Source organism: Phocoena phocoena, chromosome 15 (assembly GCF_963924675.1).
Source record: "Phocoena phocoena chromosome 15, mPhoPho1.1, whole genome shotgun sequence".
Lineage (NCBI taxonomy): Eukaryota > Metazoa > Chordata > Mammalia > Artiodactyla > Phocoenidae > Phocoena > Phocoena phocoena.
Window position 1 is genome coordinate 83,292,382 of NC_089233.1, and position 24,723 is coordinate 83,317,104.

The 24,723-nt window shown below is 45.6% G+C and overlaps 1 protein-coding gene across 4 annotated transcripts; it reads left to right on the forward strand.

The window, feature by feature from the left end:
* Nucleotides 1-2,426: 2,426 nt before the first annotated feature.
* STX16 (syntaxin 16) lies at nt 2,427-24,346 on the forward strand. Of its 4 annotated transcripts, none has more exons than XM_065892173.1 (9): nt 2,427-2,558; nt 10,316-10,327; nt 16,909-17,016; nt 17,420-17,560; nt 18,528-18,693; nt 19,777-19,868; nt 20,426-20,569; nt 21,776-21,856; nt 24,242-24,346. In XM_065892173.1, the coding sequence occupies exons 1-9, from the start codon at nt 2,427-2,429 to the stop codon at nt 24,344-24,346; spliced, it is 981 nt and encodes a 326-aa protein (XP_065748245.1). The 4 variants fall into 4 exon arrangements, with proteins under 4 accessions (XP_065748245.1, XP_065748247.1, XP_065748246.1 ...); XM_065892175.1 differs by having other exon boundaries at nt 2,427-2,507; XM_065892174.1 differs by lacking the exon at nt 10,316-10,327.
* Nucleotides 24,347-24,723: the final 377 nt, after the last annotated feature.

Below are 24,723 nucleotides of genomic sequence, written 5' to 3' on the forward strand. Positions count from 1 at the left end.
CCCGGTTCTTTTTCTTTTATGCATTTTGATATATTCCTCCCAAAGATATGTTTCACAACAATTTTTAGTTACACAACCGATGCACAGAAACATTCTCCTTTAGGAAAGAAAAATGATATATTCCTATCTAGCGGGTCGCCAGCTGCCCGGCGGATCCCCGGCGGGACTCCGCCGGGCGCCTCGCGGATGCAGCTGAGAGCCGCGCGCGGGTCTCCGCACCGCCCGGGTCTCCGCGCCGCCCGGGTCTCCGCGCCGCCCGGGCGACCGCCCTTTGTGAGCGCCGACACCGGCTTTGTGTTTCCCGTTTTGCTTTCCTTCTTTTTTGCAAACCCGGAGCTTAGCACGCGGGAAACGCTCGGAATATACACACATGTGTGTAAAGTTTGCTTAATGCAGGACCAATTGCGGGGATGGGGGCCGTTCCCGAGTGCCGGGGCGATTTTCCTTTGTTAAGACCTCAGTCGCGAGCGTGGCACGGCGGCCCCGGCTCGCCCGGGGAGGGGAAGCCCGCACAGCCCCGGGCCCGGGCCCGGGCCCGGGGGAGGCGCGGCCGCCTGGCTCCGCGACCCCGACCCCCTCGGGCCCGCACGCCCGGCCCAGGCCGTTTCTGGCTCGGGTTTCAGCCTCGGGTCGCCCAGGGGGTGACCTCGTGCCGCCGGTGGGGTGGCCTCGTGCGGCCCGTGGTGTGGCCCCGGGCTGGACACCTCTCGGGGCGACCGCCTAGTCCCTGCTCGCGCGCTCGGGCTCGGGCGGCTCGATCCCAACGCGCCCCGGCGGAGCCCCTGCCCGAATCCCGGCCACCCGGGTCCCCAAACTCCAGCGGCGGTCGTGAGGGGCTCCCCGACCCGACTCCAGCGCCGGAAAGCGGGCGGGGGTCGCGGGGCCAGGCTTGGCACGCCGGCGCGCGGGCCCACTAGGCAGGGAAAAGTTGCTGGGGGCGGGGGGGGGGCTGTCAAAGTTTCGGGGAACTTTTCCACTTGAGATTCTACAACCCTGCAGTGCCCCCTACAGAAAGCGGCAGCCGGGGAGGGCGGGCACCCCCCACGACCCCCGACCGCAAGCGGCGGCGCGGCCCAGGCGGCCTGGAGCTCTAGCTGCAGATTTTGCTTTTTTTTTTTTTTCCCCTCCTGGTTGTTTTTCTGATACATCTTTTTTTTTTTTTTTTTCAGAATTGGAAAAAAAAAAAAAGAAAGAAAAAGAAAAAAAGCGAGCGTGAGCCTCCGCCTGCAGTGGAGCGTGCTCGGCCTCCAGAGGCAGTCGTCTCCAACTTTTCCTCTCCCGCCCCAACTCCGCGCGCCTCAAACTACGGCTCTGCAGGAGCCCAAATTTGCCTGCCGCTCGACTCCACTCTAATAAGCGCGCCAAGGCCCCTGGCGGTTGTTTGCAACGTGGGGGCCACGCTCTCGAGGCTCAGGCCCGCCCGGCGGCCCGCTCCCGGTGCCTGGGCCCAGTTGGGAAGGGGAAACCTAGCGTCGCGGGAGCACCCCGGGAGAGGGCGGAGCGCTCCCTTGCCCCGGGGCAGCCGAGGGGGGGGGGGTTAGGGATCTCCCGCGCCCGGAACGTTGCGAGCAAGGCTTATGAACGTCGCAGGGGGGCACTCGCGAGAGACGGACAGGAAGAGGGCCAGGGGGGACGCCAGAACCCGGGACCGTAGCACGGAAACGGCCCGGGGCTGAGCAGCAGTCAGATCCCGGGATGGAGGGAGCCGGAGAAGAGGAGTGAGGAGGCCGGGGAGGCAGGCCCTGCTGCCCTCCTGCAGGCCGGCAGCCTGCTGTGGCAGTGGAGGACCAGGCCGCCCACAAAGGGAAGGGGTCAGGAGGTCGGGCCTCGGCCTTAGCAGGCTCAGACCAGGCCCCAGAAGGCAGCAGCGGGAGTTCAGGGCCCAGGCCTGGCTCGGGTTGTCCAAAGGGGACCTCAAGCAGGCCTCCCAGGCCTCTGGTGGGGAAACTGAGCTGGAGACAGGCCTGAGGGCCCGGCCCAGACGCCTGTGTGCCAAGTTAGGCAGAGCCGGCTAAGGCCCTAGGGGGTGTCAGAGACTAATGTGGTAGGGGGCTTCAGGGCCTCCCAGTCCAGAGCCGGATTGGCGAGTTAGACGCTTGTAGATCCAAGGTTGGATTGGGGAGGGGTCTCTGGGAAGTTGGCTAGCAACGCAAGGATTGGGGGGATTTAAGTGCTTAGAGATCGAAGGCAGGTCTTGGGTAGGGGGAGTCAGACAATCGGAAAGCCTAGGTGGTTATTTGGGGAGGGGTCTTTGTGCTGAGACGAAGCGCAAAGCAGCGGCTGCTCAGCTGAAGGCCTGAGGCCTTGTCAAGAGAAGCTCCTGTGAAGGGTGGGCTAGACTAGGCCAGGCCAAGAGAAAGAAAGTGAATAAATCTGGAATCGAAGTGGGCGGGGGGCCCCTGAGCGGGGGTCACAAAGGGTGAGACATGGCCACCAGGCGTTTAACGGACGCTTTCTTGTTGTTGCGGAATAATTCCATCCAAAACCGGCAGCTGTTAGCCGAGCAAGTGAGTAGTCACACCACCTGCAGCCCTCTGCATTCACGTAGTATCGCTGCGGTGAGTCTCCCGGCGGCCTCTCCGACACACGCACCGTGTGCACTGCGGCTCTGCCTGTCTGTCTGTCTCTGTCTGTCTCTCTGTTTAAAAAAGAAGATAAGACTAATACGGAAATGCAAGGTCTCTTGGCTGGGGTCCGAGAGCATCGATCACCCTGGCTGGGGAAGAACCAGTGCTAGGCCCCTGCTCCACCTCTGCCTTGCACTCTCTCCTCACTTCCGCATCCCTCCCAGTCCCCCCCCCCACCCCGCCTCCCCGCCGGCCGTCCCTGCGCGACCCGCAGCCTCCAATTTACATATGTTTTAGCACTAAGGTTTGGAAGCTTTGGGCCTTTCTGAAGCCTTTTCGTTCCGTTTTGTTTTAAGCTCCCCTCCCCCACTCCGCCCCCGCAGACTGAGCCTCACTTCGGTTCTGCTGGTCGGGTTGCAGGCTCGCAGACCCAAATCCTTGCAAATGCACGATGCCCTTCCCCCAAAGAGGAAGGAGTTGTTTTGGTTTTTTTTTTCGTCCGTTTTCTTTTAATGGCCTCGCAGCCCTCTGTGTTTCGTGTTCCCTGTGAATAATTGCTTCGCTGTTTTTCCTGGGGGCTCTCGTTTGTGAGGCTGAAAGGTGCTAGCTTCTTCGTTTTCCATTTCCCAGACAGGAAATTAAGCTTTTCCCTCCATTCGAACTTTTTAAAAAGAACATGGTGTGTATGTGAAAATCAACCCCCCCAAATAGCCCACGGTTTTTGATTTAATTAACCTGAAACTTTCTTTAGCCCAGCAGTAGAATCTTTTACTGGGAGGGTCTGGAAAGATTGCTGTTGCTTTTCTGTTTGTTTAAGGGGCTCCTTTCTCTTCCTGAGCCTCAGTTTCCTGCTCTGTTGAATAAGGGGGTGTGTGTGTATGATCTAAACAGGAGGAGGAAGATGAGCTCTGTGGTAGCCTAAATGGAAAAGTGAAGCTACGAAACTAGTTGGTGGTGGTGGTGGTGGTCGGGGGTCCTTGCTGTAGACGGGCTGGGTTTGAATAGAAGCAGCATTGGAGGAGGAGAGAATAAAGTCACCCCAAGACCAGGTTCTTGGGGGTTATACTTGACATATACAGTTTGGGGAATCTCACATTTATTTCACCTGTTAGGGACTGTATTCCCTTTACATTTTTTCTTTATGACTTGATCTAAATGCGTCACAAAAATCAGGCCATCTGTCTTGATTATCGACAGAGGGTCTACAAAGACAGTTCTTCCTTTTTGTAAATCACAAGAGGAAAATGTATTTGGTCAGCTTGCTTATATAGAAAAGATATTGTAAACTGTGTGAGCAGTTTTAGGAATAAAATCACGGTAAACTTAGGTCAAAAAGCATAGAAAACAGAGGGACAGAGTGTGTTTAGCTTTTCATTTACTTAAGAATTTGAAGGTTTTTTACGTTTGTAAACTGAAAGAAGTCGTATTATACTGAAGTAAGTGCAAAATGGGAACGGGCTAATTCCAGCGCTAGTTTTGAAAAGAATGTTCTGAAATAAGCCAAGAAATAGAGAGTAGAAGTGAGTGAAAAAAAAAAAAAATCCTCCACGAAACTTTAGTTTTGCTAAATAAGATGTAAAAATTGCATGTTCCTTAAATGACTTGATTTTATGCTACCTCGTGGGGAGAAAAAAAACAGAACTAAAACTCCCGTTAATGTTTTCAAAGGTATCAGTCTTTAACTGATTTTAAAGCATAATGTTTGCTTTAAAATTTTTAATCATGTAAGGTTCAGAATACACTGAACCATAGGATAACATGAGACTTTTTTTTTTAATCATTTGGTCAGACGGTTTAAAAACCTGGTGTCTGAGATAGGCAGCTTTTTAAAAGTGCATCTCTAAGTCAAATCTATTTTTAAAATGCTTTTCAAAGTTAGGTAATTTTAAATATATATATAAACTAAGTCAAATACTTTAAAATATATAGCTAAACTGTACAATTTGGAAAAATAGATATGTCAGAAAATGTACAGGTATATTTAGCTAACTCAGACATTTTCTTGAAAATAGATTTCTAAGTCAGACTAAAAATACATGCCTAAGTCAGAGCAGTAAGAAGTATTTTTTACATATTACACCATTTAAAATGTTACATATATTGGTTTGACTATTTAAAATCTTTCTCAGATCATTATGGGCAATTAGATCATTTAAAAGATCCTTGTAGTCAATTAAGACTATCTAAAATATAGATTTTTGCAGTTAAACAAAGACGGTTTGCCTAAGTTAGAATTAAATAGAAGTCACACGTTTATGTATTTTAATTGTGTGCATTAAAAAACATGGCATGTCATAAATTTCCAAAGTGTTTAGGGGTGAATTATTATATTTTCAGCTTGCTTACAGTTGATTCTACAGAAACCATTTATACACACACGGACACACAAAATTAAGTATGTCAAGATGTTAGCATGACTACACAGAGGGTACAATATTTTCAGTTTTTCTGGCAGTTGGGAAAATGTTATAAACATTTTGGGGAAAACTACGTCTAACACAATTTTTAAAACTTTATTAAATAACTGATCTGATTTTTTCACTGCATATCTAGCTCATAAAAAATTTTAAACCTCATTTCTGAGTTGTAAATTTCAAAATCATGTAGCAAATCAAACAAAATTAATGCTATAAAATTTGAATATGGACTGGGTTTTAGGTGGTATTAAGAAATTATTAGTTAATTAAATAAATTTGTTAGCTTTATTAGAGAGGTCTCCTGAAATGTTTCATACTGAAATGTCAAAACATCACCTAGTTTATATACTTAACACCCCCCCCATAAAGGAAACAAATAAGGCAGAGTATAACAAATTGTAAGTTTACTGATGAATATGTGGGGGGAGGCTATGCCATTTTACATAGTTTTCTGTGTGTTTGAAAAATCATAAATAAAAACTTAACAAATACCTGGCATGGTAAAAACACAAGTAAAACAATTAAAAGGCAATTTGTATATATTTATCTAAAACTCAGGTAATTAAAAAAGGAAGTAACTAAATTCTAGAGTGTAACTTAATTAAAAAATCATAAACTGAAATTTCTACTTCCTAGTTAGAAGAAAAAGCTGTAGACCTTGATTTTGGGGTGTGCAAATTATCTCACAATTAGAAGTAAATCACATCGGAAATAATTTTTTTTTTTTTAGTTTTAAATCTGAATTTGCACATCCTTATTTTAGGTGAAAGCTGTGGAAATTGATTGTAAAGTGGTGTTTGTGTGTGCGTGTGTGTATTACACACCTCAAAACAAAGGGCACTTAAAGCCATATCATTCAAAGAATTTAAACAGGCATTTTTTTGCATCCTAGTTGGAGGAAAAAAATAGAAGTTGGTGGTTGGTGGTGGTGGGGTTACTGTGTGTACCTATACACGCATATAAAACAGGTTTGTGCCGCATTCAGGCAGATATGTCACAGCTAAGCAGGAATTTAAGGAGGATGTGCGGTGACAAAACAAACAAAACGTCCCAAGGGCCAGAAGGGACCTAAAGGTCGTTTGACCCAACATCCCCTCTGTGATAACCCCTCTGCCTGCCTTCCTTGACCGCATTATGTGATGGGGATAGGAAATTCCAGCAGCCGTCACCTCTACCTCTTTCACTGCGAAGAAAGTCCTTGCCTCTATTAACCCCATCTCTGTCTGTGTCTTGCATCCTGTGATCCTAGCTCTGCTTCTGGCCCCCGGGTCTCTGACACAGGAAGCCTCTTCCTTCTCCTGCAGGAGAGATAACCCTGCAGCTTGCTGGTGCCCCGGAGCTTTCTCTAGCTCAGCAGTCCCGGCTCAGGCAGAGAGGTTAAGTTTTCTTGCCTATGAATGAAGTCTAGTTTTTCTGTGTGCTTTTTAAAGTTCAGCACCCAGAACTGAACAAAATTCTACTTAATTGTATTCTCGGTTGTGTTGATATTAGTAAAACTAATTGTTAAAAATAGACCAGGGGTTTAATTTTTAGACTGTCAGCAAAAATGCAGCTGTTGGCATTTCCCATTCATTCTGTTTTGGCCTCAGTTCTGGATGCCCCATCACGGTTATGCCTCAGGGCAGCGTGAAATAAAGGGAAGAACCCTGGAGTTTAAACCTGGGAATTTAGGGCTAAGTTTCACTCTGTGGCTGAAGCAGAATGCAGGTCTTCCTGCAAGCTTTTAATCTCTTCTGACATCTTTTGCCTTAATTATAAACGGAGGGTTTGAGTTAGGTGATTTCTCCTGGCCCTGTGGATTCAGCAGTGCTTTCTTAGATTCTGTGTTAATACATTGTTTCTCCTGACCAAGGCTTGCATCCTTAGCTTTAACTTGAAAAGGAGGAAATCACAGTCAACAGCATTGCCCTGCTCATCAGCCCGATGTTAAAATCCCCAAAAGTAGCTCCAATACCGTGGAGAAGCTTTAACATTCTGTCTGCCAAGTGCAGGTTTTAAGGCAGCACCTCATTCAGGTAGTTACAGGCAGCTTAGCTTTAAGGAGCTAGAATGAATTTACAGAATTAAATAATCATTCAAAAAAACGTGTAAAGTCTTGAATGAATGATAAGTAGATGTTGAGTTGCTGTTCTGATCCGAGGAGGTGATGTGTGACTTGGGTGATTTCCTTTGATCTCCTGAAGCAGGTCTTATAGAGGGATTTGAGCTACTTTGTTAGTGTTTACCGCTTAACGTACTCTCTGTTTCAGAATAATGCACAATCTATAAATGGAAGCTAGAGTTAATCGGTCTTAGATTAGTTTGAAAGTAGCACATTATTTTTAATAAAACATGGTGTGCTTTGGGGAAAAAAAACAACTGAGGATTAACTGTGGTTTTAAGAAAACTGAGGTCCTTCTTCAGTCTTGACTATAATATTAGCCAAGATTTATTGAGAGCTCACTGTGTGCCTGGCACTGGGCTTAGCCCTCTCCAGGTGTAACCCTACTTCATCCTCACAGAGCTCCGTCAAATAGGTGGTGTTGTTTTCTCATGATACAGATCTGGAAACTAAGGCTTAGAGGAGTTAGGGAACGTGCTCAGTATTGCCCACCTAGTGAGCCAGGGAACTGGAATGGGAACTCAGGCAGACCTGGCCCTGAGCCCTGTATTACCTGCTGGGCCACAGGTGTGCTGGTTGCTTCTCCCGGACTTGTGCTGCAGGTCCCGGAGAATGGAAGAACCCATTAAAAAAATCTTTTTTTTTTCGTACGGTGGGACTGCATCTTTATCTCATTTTACAACCGTGCAAGTCCATTTTGACTTGCATATTGAAAGTTCTATGTTTTAGTCCATGCTGAGTCTGTTGGAAAGTTAGTTCTCTGTCTTTAGAATCCAAGTATGAAATCATTGTATATTTCTCTTTAGACCTATTTGCTTTTCTGCTTCTAAAGATTCCATTTGAGCAGAGAGGCGTACTTGAGAATAAGGGTACTTTGTTGGATAAAAGTGAAGCGAACTTTTACTTTGGTAGTAACAGAAATAAAGTATCACTATAGCATAGACCTGTATTTCCAACTCATTTTGCTCAACTTTCCCAGACTTCCTGAGTAAACACAGATGGGTTTCCACTTATTTTTCAGTTTTATGTAGAAAGTTCTTTAGACAATAAATTCCACATGCTACTTGGAGTTTTCAGTATTTGCTCGATTGTATGCCATTGGCAGGTCAAAAACCTAGATGTAGACGTTATAAAGATTTAGAAGGTGATGGTGTGCAGTACCGTGTTTTCATTTGGCTGTATTTTGGTTTTTCCTGATGGTAATTCTGAATGTTTTAATTCAGGTCTTGACAACATTTTCTGGTAAATTGGTGGCAGGGGGAGTTTTGAAAGGCCTTCTGCTTTTAAGTAGCAAAATGGGAGGGGATAATACTCTTCAAAAAGATGACCTCCTGAATTTAATTCCCAATGTGGTATGGTAGCAGCTGCCCATCACTAGTAACTCCCTGAATTGTTAATAAAATTAGAGAAACTGGAAGGTGGGGTGGAAAGAGGCCTGAACACCTGGGTCTGTCCCCATCTCAGCCCTGTGACTTTGGGGAAATGGATTTATATATTCTGAAGCTTGATTTTCCTATTTGTTAAAAAAAAAAAATAAATAAAGAGTCGTATCTAGCCCATGATTCTGATTTCACCTCTTGTCAACTAATAATTGTAGAAACCAAAAGATCAGGGTGTGTGCTTGGTTGATAATCCAAGAGGCCAGGCTCATATGCAGCAGAGATCTTAACCAGGGTTTGCAGTAATGCTTTATCCAAAGATTGGATGCCAAGGAGCCCCTGCAGAACAGGCAGATGTGCAGACTGAGATACTGAATTAGGAGGTTTTGCTTTGTGTGTTGTTTTATTAACAAAATCACTTCCATGCTTTCTTGCTGAAAATGTTAAGCTTTTAAAAACTAAAGAGGTTTTCCTTTTAAAGTAAAAGGTAATTAAATCAGATTTCCATATGACACTATCTTCTCTATTAATATCTTGTAGTACTACTGTTATGGCAGGGTGTGTATAGAAATACAGCTCTCTTGCTCGCATGGCAAAGCGTAGAAGGGATGAAGAGCACTTCCAGCTTTCTATAATGTCAGCTGATTGAATGTTTACATGGAGGAATGTTGTGGTCACACTGTTATTGCTGTCATTGTTTAATAATATTTTGGCCCTGATAGACCAGTTTCATTTGCACTATTAATTTTTAAAGAAAGAAGTTATGGTTTTTTATTTTCTAAATTGACTGCTCAGCATAAAAAAAAATCAACAGTTGATTATTGAAATTCACCACTAATTATTTCAGTGATCAATACTGTAAAAAAAAAAAAAAAGACCTAGTTGTTCAGATTATCTGTCATTAGTAAATGTCTGTTCAGAAGATAGAGTTCCACTTTGATCGAAAAAAGAACCTTTGGTTTTAAATTGAAACTTAATCTTCTGCCTGCCTGTGCTGCTTCCTTTCTACTCCTCCTTTAGAAAACAAAACAACAAAAAAAAAAACCCCTCTCCTTACCTTTTGTTTTGTTTTACTTTCCTTTATAATAGCCTAATAAATAACTGTGTGCCTTCTAGACTAATAATAATGCATGCGAAGCAAATGGGAAGAGTTTTTCTTTTCTTTTACCACCTGTGTCTCTCTCCGGGGAAGAGTGGTTTCTCGGCTTGCTTATTACCACGGAGAAAGCCGTGTCTTCGGGATTTAATCTGTAGAGCCCTTACATATGTGGTCACTCAAATATTATCTGAATTCGGCCATAGACAATTTTGGGGGTTTTTCATTTTCTAATTTTGCTGCATTTGCAGGGCTGATTTACATGTTAAAATTTACATTTATTTGACATGGTAAAATTACATTTCAGCTTTGCACTCTTGATTTTATCTTCCTCAGGGAAATTTAGAATCTTGTGTATGATATTTGATATTTATGAAACAATACCATTATATTTTATTGAAACTAAAGCAAGTGTGTTTTATTTGTTTCTATTGTATTTTAATTTTTACAACTATTTATTGTTTGTATCCTATCTCATTTACCAAAACAACAATCATGGTAAATAAAAATAAAAAACATAATAAGATAAATATTGACGTAGCTTTTTTTTTTTTTTTTAAAAAGGAAGAATCAGAAGGGGGAGATTTTTTTAAATGCTTTGGTTAGTGGGTCTTTATTTTTAGTCAACTTTACAGTTGCGTAAAATCTCAGTGTTTTCTCAACTGACCATCCCTTATCTGTCTGTCTGTCCCCATCCCTCTTTTTTTTTTGCTATCCCTAACTGGATGGGCTGATGGGAACAACATATCTCTCAGGAGCTGGATGAGGTATTGTGTTTTGACTATTTTTGTATGTTAGTTTATAAATTTATGCCTGTTTTTCTGAAATCTTTGGTCATATGTAAAATGCTAAGAGTGTACACATATTTTAGCATTTGTTTTGATTACTTCTAATTGTCGTGTTTTACAATTTAATACTTAGGATTTATTTAATGTATTTTCAGGCCAGGTGAATTGATGATCTAGGGAAGGGCTTAAGAACATTATTTACTACTGTCGGGAAAGTGTCTCAACTTTGGAAGCAGTAAAATTTCTTGCACTTAAAATAAGCCAGACTGTTTTTAGGATTATGCATGCAGCTCCCTTGATTCCTGAGACTGTGCAGTGAGGTTGCTCAGAGGTGTAGAAGGACGTGATGTCTGGCAAAAGCCCTAAGGAAGCAGGACCCGGGGCCACCAGACCTGTTGAGATGTCTGCTGAGGTGTCACTGGCCCCCAGCGAGTGGCCCTCCGGTTGTGCTGACTGACTGATCGTTACGTGCCCCCCCCCCCCACTTCCTAGCAGCACGATTTTGGCCTTTTCATCACTTATTAGCAATTCTCCCAGAAGATGGAGAGGGTATGTGTTCACAGCACTTTATTCTAGTCGTGTGAATAAAAGCCAACGTTGAGGAAAAAGGGGATTGAACTGTGATTGTTGGTTTTGTGTTTCTGTTATCTTTTCAGCCATGAAGGGGTTGAAAATATTTTTCCTAAAGGTAGACCTTTTTAAAAGAGTCCTTTTAAAATTGGGGGTGGGAGGGTGTCATTGGTTTTTGTTTTAATTTTAGGAGTGTGAACGGTGAGGCGGGGTTAGGGCCACTGTCTTCGAAACCAATGGGATCCCTTACTAGTTGATAATAACAACAGATGGGAAACAACCTAAAGGTCCTTCGTGGAGAACTGGTTAAATAAATTATATAGCAACTCTAATTCCCTGTACTGTACCTGTTAAAAAGAGTGCAGCCTGTCTCTGAGGGCTGCAGGGAATGAGCTCCCAGACACACGGCCAAGTGGGGGAGAAGCCTGATGTGAAACACTGGACACCGCGATTCCTACTCTTAAAAAAAAAAAGTTATTTTATTTTTTTAACTAGCATTCAGGCTTGTGTGTGCTTAGATTTCTGCAAAGAGACAGAAGAAACTATTAACAGTGGATACCTTCCAGGAAAAGTCTGGGATGGAAGGGAAACTGCCTTTCTGTTGCAAACCCTTTCCGTAGGTTGGATATATATTTTTAAACCATGTGTACCTATTACTTGAGTCATTAAAAAACAATTAGTATTTAAAACCAAACCCATCCATCTAAGAATGGATGCTACCGCTTACTGAACGGTTTGGAAATGTGGGACTTGTGGCCCCAAAAAGGAAGTGGGCCGTGGGGAAAAAACAAACAGCAGAACAGCTTAAGTTTGAACACTTCTCCCACCGGGCCTGTCAAGGGTCGTCTTTCCTGAGGGCTCCACCGTCTGAACCTATTTCCAGTCTCTCCTACTTCCTCTTCAGGCAGCAAGTTCCAGACACTGGCTCCCCCCGCAGAAATTCTCTCTGCCACGATCTCTAGCAGAGACCCCGAGTGGAGAGCCCCTTCCCAGCCACACGCACCTCACGTGCCAAGAGGCCCTCCGAGCTCCAAGCCTTTACATTCCGGGGCCACGTGGCCCTTCGGCCACCCGAGCCACTCACTTCCCCTTCTTGTCCTTTGTCCAGAACCATTGTATCAGTGAAGTGAATTGTATATGACCTGTCTTTTATTTACTTCATTCATTCATTCCATTTGTTGTTGACTCACGCATCTAATTATAATTGTGTATTTATTACCACGAAGTGCCGGGCGCTGACCGAGGAGCTGGGGCTGTGTTAGGAACGGTGTCCAGAGCCTCACCTTGCCAAGGCTGCGGTAGGGTTTTGAATCGATCCTGGCGTGGGTCAGATGGAAGCCCACCCCTGGGTAGGTGAGGCCTGAGCACACTGTCCTGACTGCGTCACGGGGTGGCCTCCTGCAGTGTGTTCACATTGGTTTGTCGTTTCTCCGACTCAAACCAGTTCGAAGATCTGCGGCACCGTGGGGATAGCAGGCTGTGTTCTTCTCCAGGAATACTAAGTAAGGTGTGCCCAGGGAGAAAACCCACCCACCGTTCACCCTTTTGCCCAGCGTACGGCCCTGTCCTCTGCTCTCTGCTGTCATCTACTCCCTGCCTAGGACAAAGTCATCTCCCAAGTTGTGGGGTTTTAAAATTCATAGGAGGAACTATTAAAAAATTACAAGATGTAAAATCAGGCTCCCAAACCATATAGCCTGGGAAGGGCAGGGTGAAGTAGCAGGGACGTGGGGGCCACAGGCTGGCTCACTGGTCCCCCTGCTGAGGGCAGCATTGAGAAGGAAAGTCTGTGAGCCCCTCGGTGTCTGTATCTGTAGAACAGGGAGCAGTACCCTCTGGACTTCTGTTGTTGGGACTAAAATGACCAAGTCAGTGGGGGTCCATTACCAACAGAGCGCAGGTTAATTGTTGCTCCCTACTTTTTTTTTTTTAGGACGTATATAAGAGTTGAGAAAAAAAGGAAAATCAATGAAACTAGTAACATTGTATCTGGGTGGTGTGATTGTCAGGTTTTTTAATTTTCTATATTTTTTGCACATTTAAGGAAGTGTCAATTTTGAACATTTATTGTTTCATAATCAGAAAAAGTAAACACTTTTAAAACTATCACAGATTAAGAAAAAACAAAACTGTAGGGCTGACAGTCCCTGATTCTCTTTTCTACAACAGGCTTATTCACTCCCTCAACGAACTGAGATTTCTTCAGCCTAATTGTCTCAATTAGCCTTCCGAGCCCAGTGAGTTATGCTTGTGGTCTGACTGCAATCATACACACTCCCACACTGTCTCAGGTGGAAACCAGAGCTGCCAGGCTGTAATTGTCAACGTCCCTTCTGGACTTTTTTTAAATGTTCGTTGCCACAGAACATTTAAAAAGTCCAGAATGGTCAGTACTGGTTCTTATTACCAGGGCATTATGGCTGAACTTGGTGTGTTTTTTTACATGGGTGTGTGGTGGGGGGTGGGAGGGGCTGTGTTTGACTTTCCTAGTCCCTGCAGGGGCCCTGCCGTTTCCTTAATCTTACGGTACACCAAATCAGCCTTCTCGTAAAGGCAGGGTTCACTAAGAGGAGGAAGGCTGTATGTTTGGGACAGCAAGATTTACAAGACTGTGCTTGTGTGTGTGTGTGTGTGTGTGTGTGTGTGTGTGTGTGTGTGTTCCGTCCATAGATCAAGCACTCGTGCATACTGTCTGGTACTCTTTAAAGGGACAGTTGTCAGTGTCTAAAATGAACCAGGAACAGAAGATAATTTTGATGAGCTGAACAAGAAGCCTTTGGGTGCGCCGTTGTGAGCATCCGTTGCAATTTTCCTGCCTTGATGCAGTTGAGCTGGATGACGCTGGGTTGTGGTCGTGCCCTATAGTTCTTGGAGGACAAGGGTTACAAATCAAAGAGACAAGAATTCTTAATCCTCATAAATACAATTTTATTAAAAATTTTTTTTCTTATTTAAAAAGTAAGAAAGATTTTTTTTTTACTTCAGAAGCACAAGTTCATTAAGAAAAGCTTTAATGACCAACACCATCTATCTGGGAGGGGGACACCGAATGGAGTAGGGACAAGTAAAGAGAATGAAAAATCTGGCAGCTTTTTAAGGTCTGAACCGGCTTGGATGGCAACTTGAAAACTGATATATTCTGGATCTTAAAAATGAGAAAACGTGTTGAGGTTGGCAGTGAGGTTTCTGAAGTTGAAAGGGTGATCGTTTTGCATTTAAGATGTATTTTTTTAATGTTCATATTTGTTCCCATTTTTAAGTGACACTTATCTTCAATTAGGTTTTCCCTTCCCAAAACAGTCTTAAAAAAAAAAATAGTACATACTGTGAAATGTATTACAAATCCATACTGATAAAATAAATGCCACATTTCTTCTGAGTCAGGCTGCGTTTCTTCGTCATGATGAGCTGTTGCTGCAGGTTATAGCATAAAGGGGACCAATTCCTCCCTGTTTAAAGCTCTCAGTCTCAAAGAATCAGCTCCTCTGTCTTATTGGCAACATCCTGATACAGCATGTGGGAAAGCTAGGGCCAGCTAGATGGGCTAGCATCTGTCCCCCTCACGTGGGGATCTCTCGATGAGCAAGCTTCCTTAGGGCACTTGAAGAGGGTGTGTTCGCACACTCTGTTACATGCGTTTTTTGGGGGAACACATCTATGGTGTAAAATCAGGTACTGCTTAAAAAAGAGTTGAATCCACTTCAACTGACTTTTCATATGTGATTTATAATTTCTTATTTGTTTCAGAGAAGTTGATACCAATTATCGTGCAGATAAATTTAGGTGAATACCATCTCTGTATCCTTTTTAGTTTAATGGATATTAGTAAACCGTAAGAGCAGTTCAAAATCGTGAGTTTAAAAGCTCTAAATAAAACAAATTCCTATTATTACTTTATTGAGATACGGTGTCATAGTAAAACGTAGCGGGTTAGATGATAAACTGGCGTAGTAGAAACTGACCCGTAGGTGTTGCTTTATATGAACAGCTGGAGATTTAAGATCAAGTCCTGCTCTCGGGCAGCTCTACCGTGCCTGCTGTATAGCTGGCAGACGCTGGGTGCTGATGTGTGATTTGTCCCTTCCGTTTTGGTCATCGTGCCCTCCACAAAGTTGCATAGCTCTCGGTGACTTTGGGGCAGGACTTCTGAGGAATACACAGCTCTGTGTGGAGTGAGGTCTGCACCTTGGGGCTGCATCTGCAGCTGGTCCTCGAGAGAGGCTGCTCTGTGGATGCCTCTGTGCTCAGCCAGAGCCTGTCCTGTAGTCCCTGGTGTAGTTGGTAGGGAATGGATCCGAGGACCGTGTCTGGCGTTACCGTTTAAGTCTGAGGGCTTCTTGTCCTGGTGCGTTCAGCAAGTTACAGTTATATTTCACGCGCCTGCCAATCCGGGTGGACGGCGCTCCCGGAGTAGCCGATCCAGGTTTTGATCTGTCACATACTACGCTGTGACCTTGGGCAAGCTAGTTAACTTTCCTGAGTTTCAATTTCCTCATTTATAGATTGGAATAATAGTTCCTAGCTCACCTAGCTTTTGTGAGGATTAAAATAATAAAGAGAATGTAAAATTCCTGTTAGTGAACTCTTAAAAACAGACAAGGTGGCTCTGGTTGAGAATTACCAAGTCACAGACGCAGAAGCCCAGATAGTGCAGGTGGGATGACGCACCATTTGTTTAAGACCTGAAATGACACCGGCCCTGCAGGGTCCACGCGGCGGCGGAATGCGCTGGCCCTGATCACGACTCAGACACTCTGGGAGCACTTCTGGGGCTGCTGATCCCCTGAGCCAGTGGGGGCAGCGCCACCCCAGGCATGACGGGTGGCAGACGCAGGACTCTCATTTGCTTTTAGGGATTTTGCTACGATCTCTCTGCTCGGGATTTAGGGCTTATTACTTGAAGAGTTCTTTTAATTTAGGCTTTTCCTTATGTGATTTATCTTCCCCCTTCGTCTGAGGACGTTAAACATTTTGCCTTGTTCCTTTATTGTTAGAAAAGCAAACAGGTATTTGCCGAATGAATGAAAAACAATAAATTTAGATAAATGCAGAGGTGGGGAGAAAAGCAATATAAATTCTTCATCCAATTCTGCAGTGTGATGTAGAAAATTTACAAAGTATTACCTGTAAAGGACTTTCACGTGCTGTTTTCCATGCTATTTTGATCATCATTTGCATCTTCTGAAACTGGCATTTGTAAGTGCTGGGCTCCAGAGGGTACCTCGGGACCCTTTCAGCATTCACTGCCTCCAGGCCAGAGGGCAGCTTCAGCATGCCGAACCCATGATTTCCCCCCCATTCTTAAAAGCTTCCTCCGGCAGTGTATTATATAGGTAAAGTAAACAAGAACTACTGAGATCATTTCAAAATAAGTGAAAATGTTGCCCGTGGACATTTAACCAAAGAAAGGAAAGGACAGTGTAAGAGTGCCTTGAAATTTTAAGGATTGCTTTTGCCAAATGGTGGATAATTTGCTGACTGTTTTAGGCAATTCTTTCACACAGTTTAACACATGGTTAATGATCTTGTGACTAAGATAACTAGATCAGCCCTATTTACAAAATAAGCTAAGTGTATGTAAGTAAACCGTGACCTTTTTGTGTTAGTTCCATTTACAGCCTCGAATTTTTTTTTAACTTGCGTCTGTCTGATCGAATTAATTGCTGCGGTTCATGCCATCCCATCATAGGATAGTACTAAGGTTTTTCTTGTAAGGATCTTTTGTTGACTTTTTCATTACATTTCCATAGCCAGAGCAAGTCAAATGCGTGTTCACAAGTATGCCCAAGGAAATTAAGAAGTGGTACATGAAGAGACAGGAAAACCATTCCATACCCTAGCAGTATCAGAAGCAAGTTTGTAACACAGGGAAGTGCACTTATTCCTCCGTTTCTGAATCTTCTTGGGGAGCAGCAGTAAGAGGGAGTAAGACTGTGCTTATCTAAATTGAATTTGAATAATTCTTTTAATGTCCCTTTATTTCCCTGTAGCTTGCTGATGATCGCATGGCTCTGGTGTCGGGCATTAGCTTAGACCCAGAAGCAGCAGTTGGCGTGACAAAGCGGTTACCTCCTAAATGGGTGGATGGAGTGGATGAAGTAAGTTGAATGTTAGTTCCACACTCTCTTATTTATTGAGGTAATTAGGACATTAACGTATCTTAAGATACCTGCCATAAAGACTCCAACGAGTGTCCCTGGAAGTACGCTAGATTTAGGATTATTCTGTTCACATACCACAGGCAAGGGGTGTGTGTGTGTGTGTGTGTGTGCACGCTTGTGATTTTGGTTTTAGTACTAACTACCTGAATTATAGAAATAAGCTGAAGAACTGTGTAACCAGGAGTGCTATTTGAATGTCTGGTCGTTTGAATTAAAAGTTGCTCAGGCAGCTACAAGTTGGCTGAAGACTGAGCTCCGTACTGTGAGTGTAGCCAGTTGTCTCAGAGGCAGACAGATACCTGGCGGGCGGCAGTGACGTTCTGTGATTTCATGTGTTTAGATACAGTACGATGTTGGCCGGATTAAACAGAAGATGAAGGAGTTGGCCTGCCTTCATGACCAGCACTTAAACAGACCCACCCTGGATGACAGCCTCGAGCAGGAACATGCCATCGAAATAACCACCCAAGAGATCACGCAGGTGAGGGCGGAAGGGCCCGGGTGGGAGCCCGCGCTTCCCAGCCTTCTCCCCCTCTCAAAATCCGGAACGCGGTCCGGCTCTAAACCAGATCGCAGGTTAGTCCCAGAGTTCCACTTCCCAACCGGAGGTTCACCGAGGGACTCCAGGAGGCCCTGAGCTGCTCCAGGTGGCAGCATCTGCTCCATGCCTTGGAGGAGTGGGGACTGTTTTCCATTTGTTCGTAGATACCACTGTGGGTTGATCTGAAAATTAAATTCAGAACATTATTGAGTTCAATCATTTGGTCTTAAGATGTGTAAGTTCTATTGTATACTAGTGTGCAAAATTTTTTCATGTTAAAAAAAAATGGTGGTTGTAACTGAAAGGATGGAGAGCTACTGCCCCAGACTGAGTCTATTAGTATCCTAGAGAAACTCAGCATCCTAGAAATGTTTCTTGTAAAATGTTACATTTGAGTAATTTTAAAATAGTGTGACTAGTGTGTAAACTAGCACTTACACTTTCCATTTGTTCGAATCTTCTGTGTCGCGGATTCACAGAGAAGCGGCGTGGTGGGTGGGAAAAGCCCTGGGGTGTTGGAGTGTTTGGATCCTGGCTTTTAGCGATGTAACAATGGCACGACTCTCATTTAATCCCTCGGACTCCAGTGTTCTCGTCTGTAAAATGGGAGTGATAATAATAATACCTGCCTCTTAGGGTGGCTGTCGGGACTAAATGAGAAGAAGGCCGTAAGGAGTGATGCACACAGCGTGCGCGCGCACGCACGCACGCACGCGCACGCGCACACACACACCCCATTTGTTCAGGTCCGGTTCAGCATTGATCTCTTGGCCGTTCTCGGAGCCAGCCGGTCTGGACAGAGCGCTGTGTGTCTCACTCTGGCCGGTGAGCGAAGAGGCCGAGGGGCACCTTGGGCCACCACCACCCCCACCCGCCGGCCTGCTGTGAGCGCCACCTGTTCTCCCAGCTCTTCCACAGGTGCCAGCGTGCGGTGCAGGCACTGCCCAGCCAGGCCCGTAGGGCCTGCTCGGAGCAGGAAGAACGGCTGCTTCGCAACGTGGTGGGCTCCCTGGCGCAGACTCTGCAGGAGCTGTCCGCCCGCTTCCGGCGCGCGCAGTCGGGCTACCTCAAGCGTGAGTGTCCGCCCGTGCAGGGCCTCGTTGAGTAACGGGGGTTCCGGCGTTAGAGCCTGCAACAGCTTGGTGTTTTTACCCTTCTCTTTTGCTACTAGTCTCCATTTTGTCCTGTGCCTTTCGTTGTTAGCTTTTGAGCACATTCCCACCTTACGGAACAGAAAGGAGCTCCCTTCCGCCCCCAATGGGAAACCATGCCCAGGTTGAAACCACGGCGACAGGGTGTCAAATCGTTCTCATCTAAAAAAGAACAAGACAGAAACATAGGCCGTGTCAAGTTTAAAGTATTTGAAAATGAGTCTGGCACATTTTAAAAGCTTGTAACTTTCTAGATTTAGGGGTGGAGGAGCTGCTGCTACGTAGGTAAAAAACAGCTGTAGTCGTGTTAAAGCTTCATATTTGCGCGACAGCAAGTATTTGAGAGAGAGTCTACACCTTTCCCGGGAGCAGTTTAAACAAACGCTTTCTCCCCAGGCACAGTGATTTACTCGGCCTCCCTTCCTTCCTAAATAGTGCCAAGTCAGGCTTCAGCTACACCCTCATTCTAATTACCCTATAAACTGGTTTTTCCGTTATTGCCATTGTAATCAACAGTATCCCCACATGCTCCCCCAAAACTAGTTCTCCCTCCTCCTGACAACTGGCATATTTGTGTTTTAATTTTAGTATTTCTAAAATTTGACTAGGGCCGTTTGGAATTCCACTAGAGATGGTTTTAGGGAGAGATATTGATTTTTTTTTTTAATGTTCTGTAACAGCAGTCAGATTAAATATTTCTGCTTCTCTTAGAGAGTCTCACATGGTTGTGTCATTTTGTCATTCACTTGGCATCCAGTGAATTATACACATTTACGGTGTGATTTTTGTCTTAGATAACCCCAAGTACTCCATACTGTTGCATGTTTGTAGTCCTTTACTGTCCCCCCCCACCTCTGTTGGAGGTGAGATAGGGTTCTTTTCAAGCTGCTAAGAATGTCTCCATTTTGACTGTTGAGTTTTACTCTAGATTTCCCCTTTTTAATGGTGGGACAGTAACCAGGATGGTTTACGTATTCAAGTAAAGTGAATTCCTATCCATGATAGGCCTGAAGAATCGAGAGGAAAGATCCCAGCATTTTTTTGATACATCAGTACCACTGATGGACGATGGAGACGATAATACTCTTTATGATCGGGTACGTGAGGGGCTGCAGAATTGACTGCCGTGCATTTGCGCTCCGGTCTGTTTTCCTTCTCTTCGTGGACCTTTAACTTCCATGTGATGCAAATGGATCAGCCCTGCGTGACGTGCACATCCATCACGTGGCTTTTGCAGCCAGCGGAAGAACGGTCATGGGGGCCATACTGTTTCTTCCTTTCCAAAGGCTGCAGGGAGACCTTGTCATCTGCCTTCCAGAACCTTCCGGAAAGCAGTCTGCCCACCCCACTCCTGGGAAGAACCCAGAGGTGCGCAGGCTTCTCCCCGGTGGTTTTGCTACTTAGCCCTTGGGTAGCTGCAAACGCGGGGTTCTCTGTGTCCCCTGCTTTGGCCGCTAGTGCTTTAGAGCCCGCTTGTTTGGGGAATTTGGATCTTTCCTGTTAGGGAAGAATAAGTGCTTATCTGTGGTTTATGTGCTTTACAGAAATAGTTTCAGAATTTACTTCCTTTCAGTTACATCTAAAATGGTACACTGTAGCTTTCCTGAGGGGAGTGAAAGCTAACGCACACGTTTCGTCCTTTTTGTTTTGCTAGGGTTTCACAGATGACCAGTTGGCGCTGGTGGGGCAGAGCACGCTGATGGTGGACGCGCGGGAGCGGGAGGTTGGCCGCATCGTGCAGTCTATTTGCGACCTAAACGAGATATTTAGGGACCTAGGGGCCATGATTGCAGAACAGGTACGTGAACTTACCTGCCTCCTCAGCGGGCTTTCCTGCCATAGTATCTAGTCCTTCTCCAGACGTTTCTGGTTCTGCACTTCCGTCAGGAAAACGATTTGAACCTACTCCCCGAATGTATGTATATGTGTGTGTAAGGATTATGTACATATACTGCTATCGTTCCCCATAAAAACACGAATAAACTTCTTTTTAGATAAAAAACAAATGTCAGTGACAGTTTTCCTCGTGTCTGCCTCTACCCCAAGGGTGTTTACGGGAGCACCCCACGGCGGGGGCCCATGCTCAGCAGTGACTCTGCCAATAGATAAGGTCTCCCTTCTAATTTCGGCAGGTTATTGTGTAATGGCAACTGGAACCACTAGCTCTTGAGTAGAATTAAATTGTTTGTTCCCTGTTGCAATCTGATTAGGGTATTTTATTATCTTGCCAGCAGGGATTTGGGTCCTGATCCCCCTGAAACCAGCCTCAGAATGGAGTGGCGAGGCTCTGGGAGATCTAGTTACATTAATTACTCCCGAGGCTCCCACGGAACTGCTCTCGCTGTGGTCTCCTAACACAGCACGTTTCCATTCACAGCCCTGTCCTTCTTTGTAGCCCAGCGTCCCTTCTTCCTGTTTGAACCAAGAGATTAAACAATTAAAAACAAAATTCTCCCTGAGGCGAATGTGTAATTTTACATGTGGCTTGGAGCTTACCGTGTTTGTTCTGACCCATGGAGCCACATGGTGACTGACGTTTATAGACATGATGGTCAATTTCCAGGCCTCATCGTAACCAGGCCTGGCTTAACTGGCCCTCTCTGCTTACTTGAATCCAAGTATTTAAGCAACAAACGGGCACAGACGCAAGCCCTTCACCACTCAGAGCCTATTTCCACTGAACCGTATATTTTTTAAAGCCCCAGTAAGTCTGAATATGGCGTATCCTGCAGTGGCTAAATCCAGAAAAGAAACCTCAATTTGTCAGTATCTCTTCCTCCTGAGCTGGACTTTCATGACAACTAGTGCAGCCGCCTGCCCCTGAGTGCCTCATATGTTGCACGGTGATGGATCCCAGGCCTGGCAGTGTGCACCTTTCCATCACAGTTAAGTAGGACAGATAATTCTGTGGATAATGATGTCTGTGATTTGCATCTCTTATTTTTGAAGTTCCGTGTTCCCAGTTGTGGTTGTTGATCGTCTGTAACTGTCATTTATTACTCAGGGTACCGTCCTTGATAGAATCGACTATAATGTTGAACAGTCCTGTATCAAAACGGAAGACGGCTTGAAACAGCTCCACAAGGTAATGCCATATCTTTCAGTGGTTGAGAGTCTGAAGAACTATTATGAGATATCAAGGATTCCTGAGAGGCTTCTCTTCCATCGTAACTGTCTTCGGCATTCTCGTCTGCCGTCGGCTCGAGATAGGACCGTAAAAATGCACCATGTCGTTTTTATTCAGAGCCGACCACGTGCACTGTTGCCGCTTTCCTGCAGCCAGTGGTTCCGGGTGTACCTCACACGCGGGTCTGAAATTGCCGAGAATCCCCTTTCGTGACAGGGAGTTCTGAAGGAATTAGGGTTTTCTCCCTTTTAGAAAGTATTTTATTCCTTGTTTAGGTCTTCTTGTTTTAGGAAATCGATTTGAGTGGGTATTTGTTAAAATACGTGTCGAGCATTCTATCTGCTTGTCGCTGCTGACTCAGGCCTCTCTTTGTTGTGACACTTTTCTGATAAATTGCTGGTGGGGATTCATTCTGGAGGAGATAAAAATCTGATTTTCCCTTTTAATTACCGCAGCATATCTGTGTACTACCTTGAGGAAAGAGTAGTTTGTTGAAGTGAGAGTATTAGCTCTCTGATTCTTGGCTAGTAATAAAGTGGCTGTCTCAGGAATGTTTCTCATGACATTTGTTAAAAATAGATGGAAGACGTCTTAAGAATCTCGTAGTGAGTTACGAGAAGCATACACATACGCTGCTGAGTGACTCTCACATGTAATTGGGTGCATGTTTTCTTTAAAAGGAATGCGATACTTCACAAATAAAACAAATTGTGTCCATTTCCTCATGTCTTTGAGACCTAGCAGTATTCCTAGCCGTATATAATGGTCATTTTTCCTAGTACATTCACTAATGTACTTCTCTGTCACCTTTCTGAAACCAGCCACTTCCTGTGGCAGAGATGGCCGTATCTGACGGTAGTGTCAGGTTTACAGAAAGGCCTCGCATAGGTCTGACCAGAAGCCCTTCACTGCCTCTTCCACGTGCTTTTGTCACCACATGCCGGATGGGGAATGGCGCTCCAGCATATACTGAGAAAAAAGAGGCTTGCCTTGTACATGCAGAGGGCTTTTTAAGCGTCGGGTTCATTCGGTTGCCAAGCTTTGTGTATTAAAAGAGTGAAAACTAACTTTAGTTTGTCACTCTGTAATGCCTGGCCTTTCATATGCTGTCGAATTATGCATCGGTTTTGAAGTTTCTTAAATAAAAACTAGCGAAACTTGTTTTTTTGATATAACACAGATAAAGGGCAAAAGCTTTCTCCGCCCGAGTGTACAAATCTAGTGGGAGCTAAAAATTTTGTTGAGGGTTCTACTTTATAAACCGTTTTGAGAGGTTTCGAAGTGTATCATTTGGTGTCAGCTTCCGTGGTGTTGCAGGTTACTCGCTAGAAAACTAAGCACGCGCCGTCCTCTTTCTCCAGGCACGGCTGGCCGTTGCCTTGGCGGTCAGCTCATCTGAGGCTGATGGAGCCTTGGGAGCTGCTTCACACGGGCCGGGCTCTCCAGACGGGTGAACCTGTCTGCGCTGAGGTTTCCTCCTGTGGCTGCGTGGCTCCTGGTGGGCGGGCAGGCTCGCTTAGGAAACAGACGTCCTGGTCAGAAGGTTGGTGGGGACGGGGAAGTAGGGCAGGAGAGGTTGCACGTTCTGAGCAGGTACGGCCCTCAGGCCGTCTCCTCGCTTTCCCCTTCACTGTGAAGCAGCGCTGTCCACGGAAGGGCAGGACGTGCTCTCCCCGACGTGGACGGGGACACCCTCACGACTCTCTTCTCCCCTCTCCTTTCTGTGGGTCACATTCTGCACCACGGGCGTGTGTGTCACCAGACGCACAGCACTGGACTCGGTGGGTTGTTTCCACGCTTGACACCACAGGGCCAGCTTTCCTGTTTCTACTTCAAAGGTTGAATTTCTTCTTGTTCCCAAATTCAGAGGAGGTAGAAAACAAGCTTCTTTGGGACCCTCGGTTCCATCCCTGCTGGCTGGGGTAACTTTAGCCAGGTGTTCGATTTCTTAGTGAAGGAGCTGTGCGTTCATCCAGAGAACTGTGTCCGGAAGCGAGAGGCTTCTGTTGAAAGAGTGGGTCCTTGCGGTCAGTGGAAGGAGAAGTAAGGAGAAGCGGCCCACAGGGATCTGAAAGCAGAGCCTTCTGCCTCTCCGGCGGCCTCCGTGTGATGGCGGGTCCCCAGCGCGGGCGTTAGCGAAGCCGGGTAAATAGGGAGCTCCGGGGTCATGGGACTCGCGTGGATTGAACCCGCGGGAGCTGATGGCAGGGATCGTGGTGATGGAGCCGGTGGCAGAGGTGTCGGGTGTGTGGGTGCGGCCAGAGGCCTAGGACTGGAAGTGAGCGAGACGCGATTTGGGATTTTGGGGAAAATGACGGCCTTTTTTCCCTCCTCTCTCTGTAGGCAGAGCAGTATCAAAAGAAGAATCGGAAGATGCTTGTGATTTTAATATTATTTGTCATCATCATTGTCCTCATTGTTGTCCTCGTCGGCGTGAAGTCGCACTGAGCAGCGTGGGGTCGGTGTGTGAGGCCCGCGTGGACCCGGGTGCGCGCGCCCGGCGCCCGTGGGTTCCTGCGGAGGCGCGGCCCCGGGCCCGTCGGGGCCGCGAGCGTTTCCATGGACTCGGCCGCACAGTCGTGCTCACGCGAGGGGAAGGGGCTTCTGGTTTTCCTTCACTGTCAACACTTGAAGGACCTTGGATCCTGCTGCAGATTAGAGATGAGTTCCCTCTTCAGTTATAATATATATATTTTTTTTTTAGAAAGAGAAAACGAGTTGAAGGTTTACAGGCCTCCTCCCGCTGTTCGATATATTGTATCTGTATATGCTATTTTTTTAGCAGTCATGTCTGAGCAGCATGTTAAAATAATTTTTGGAAAAAT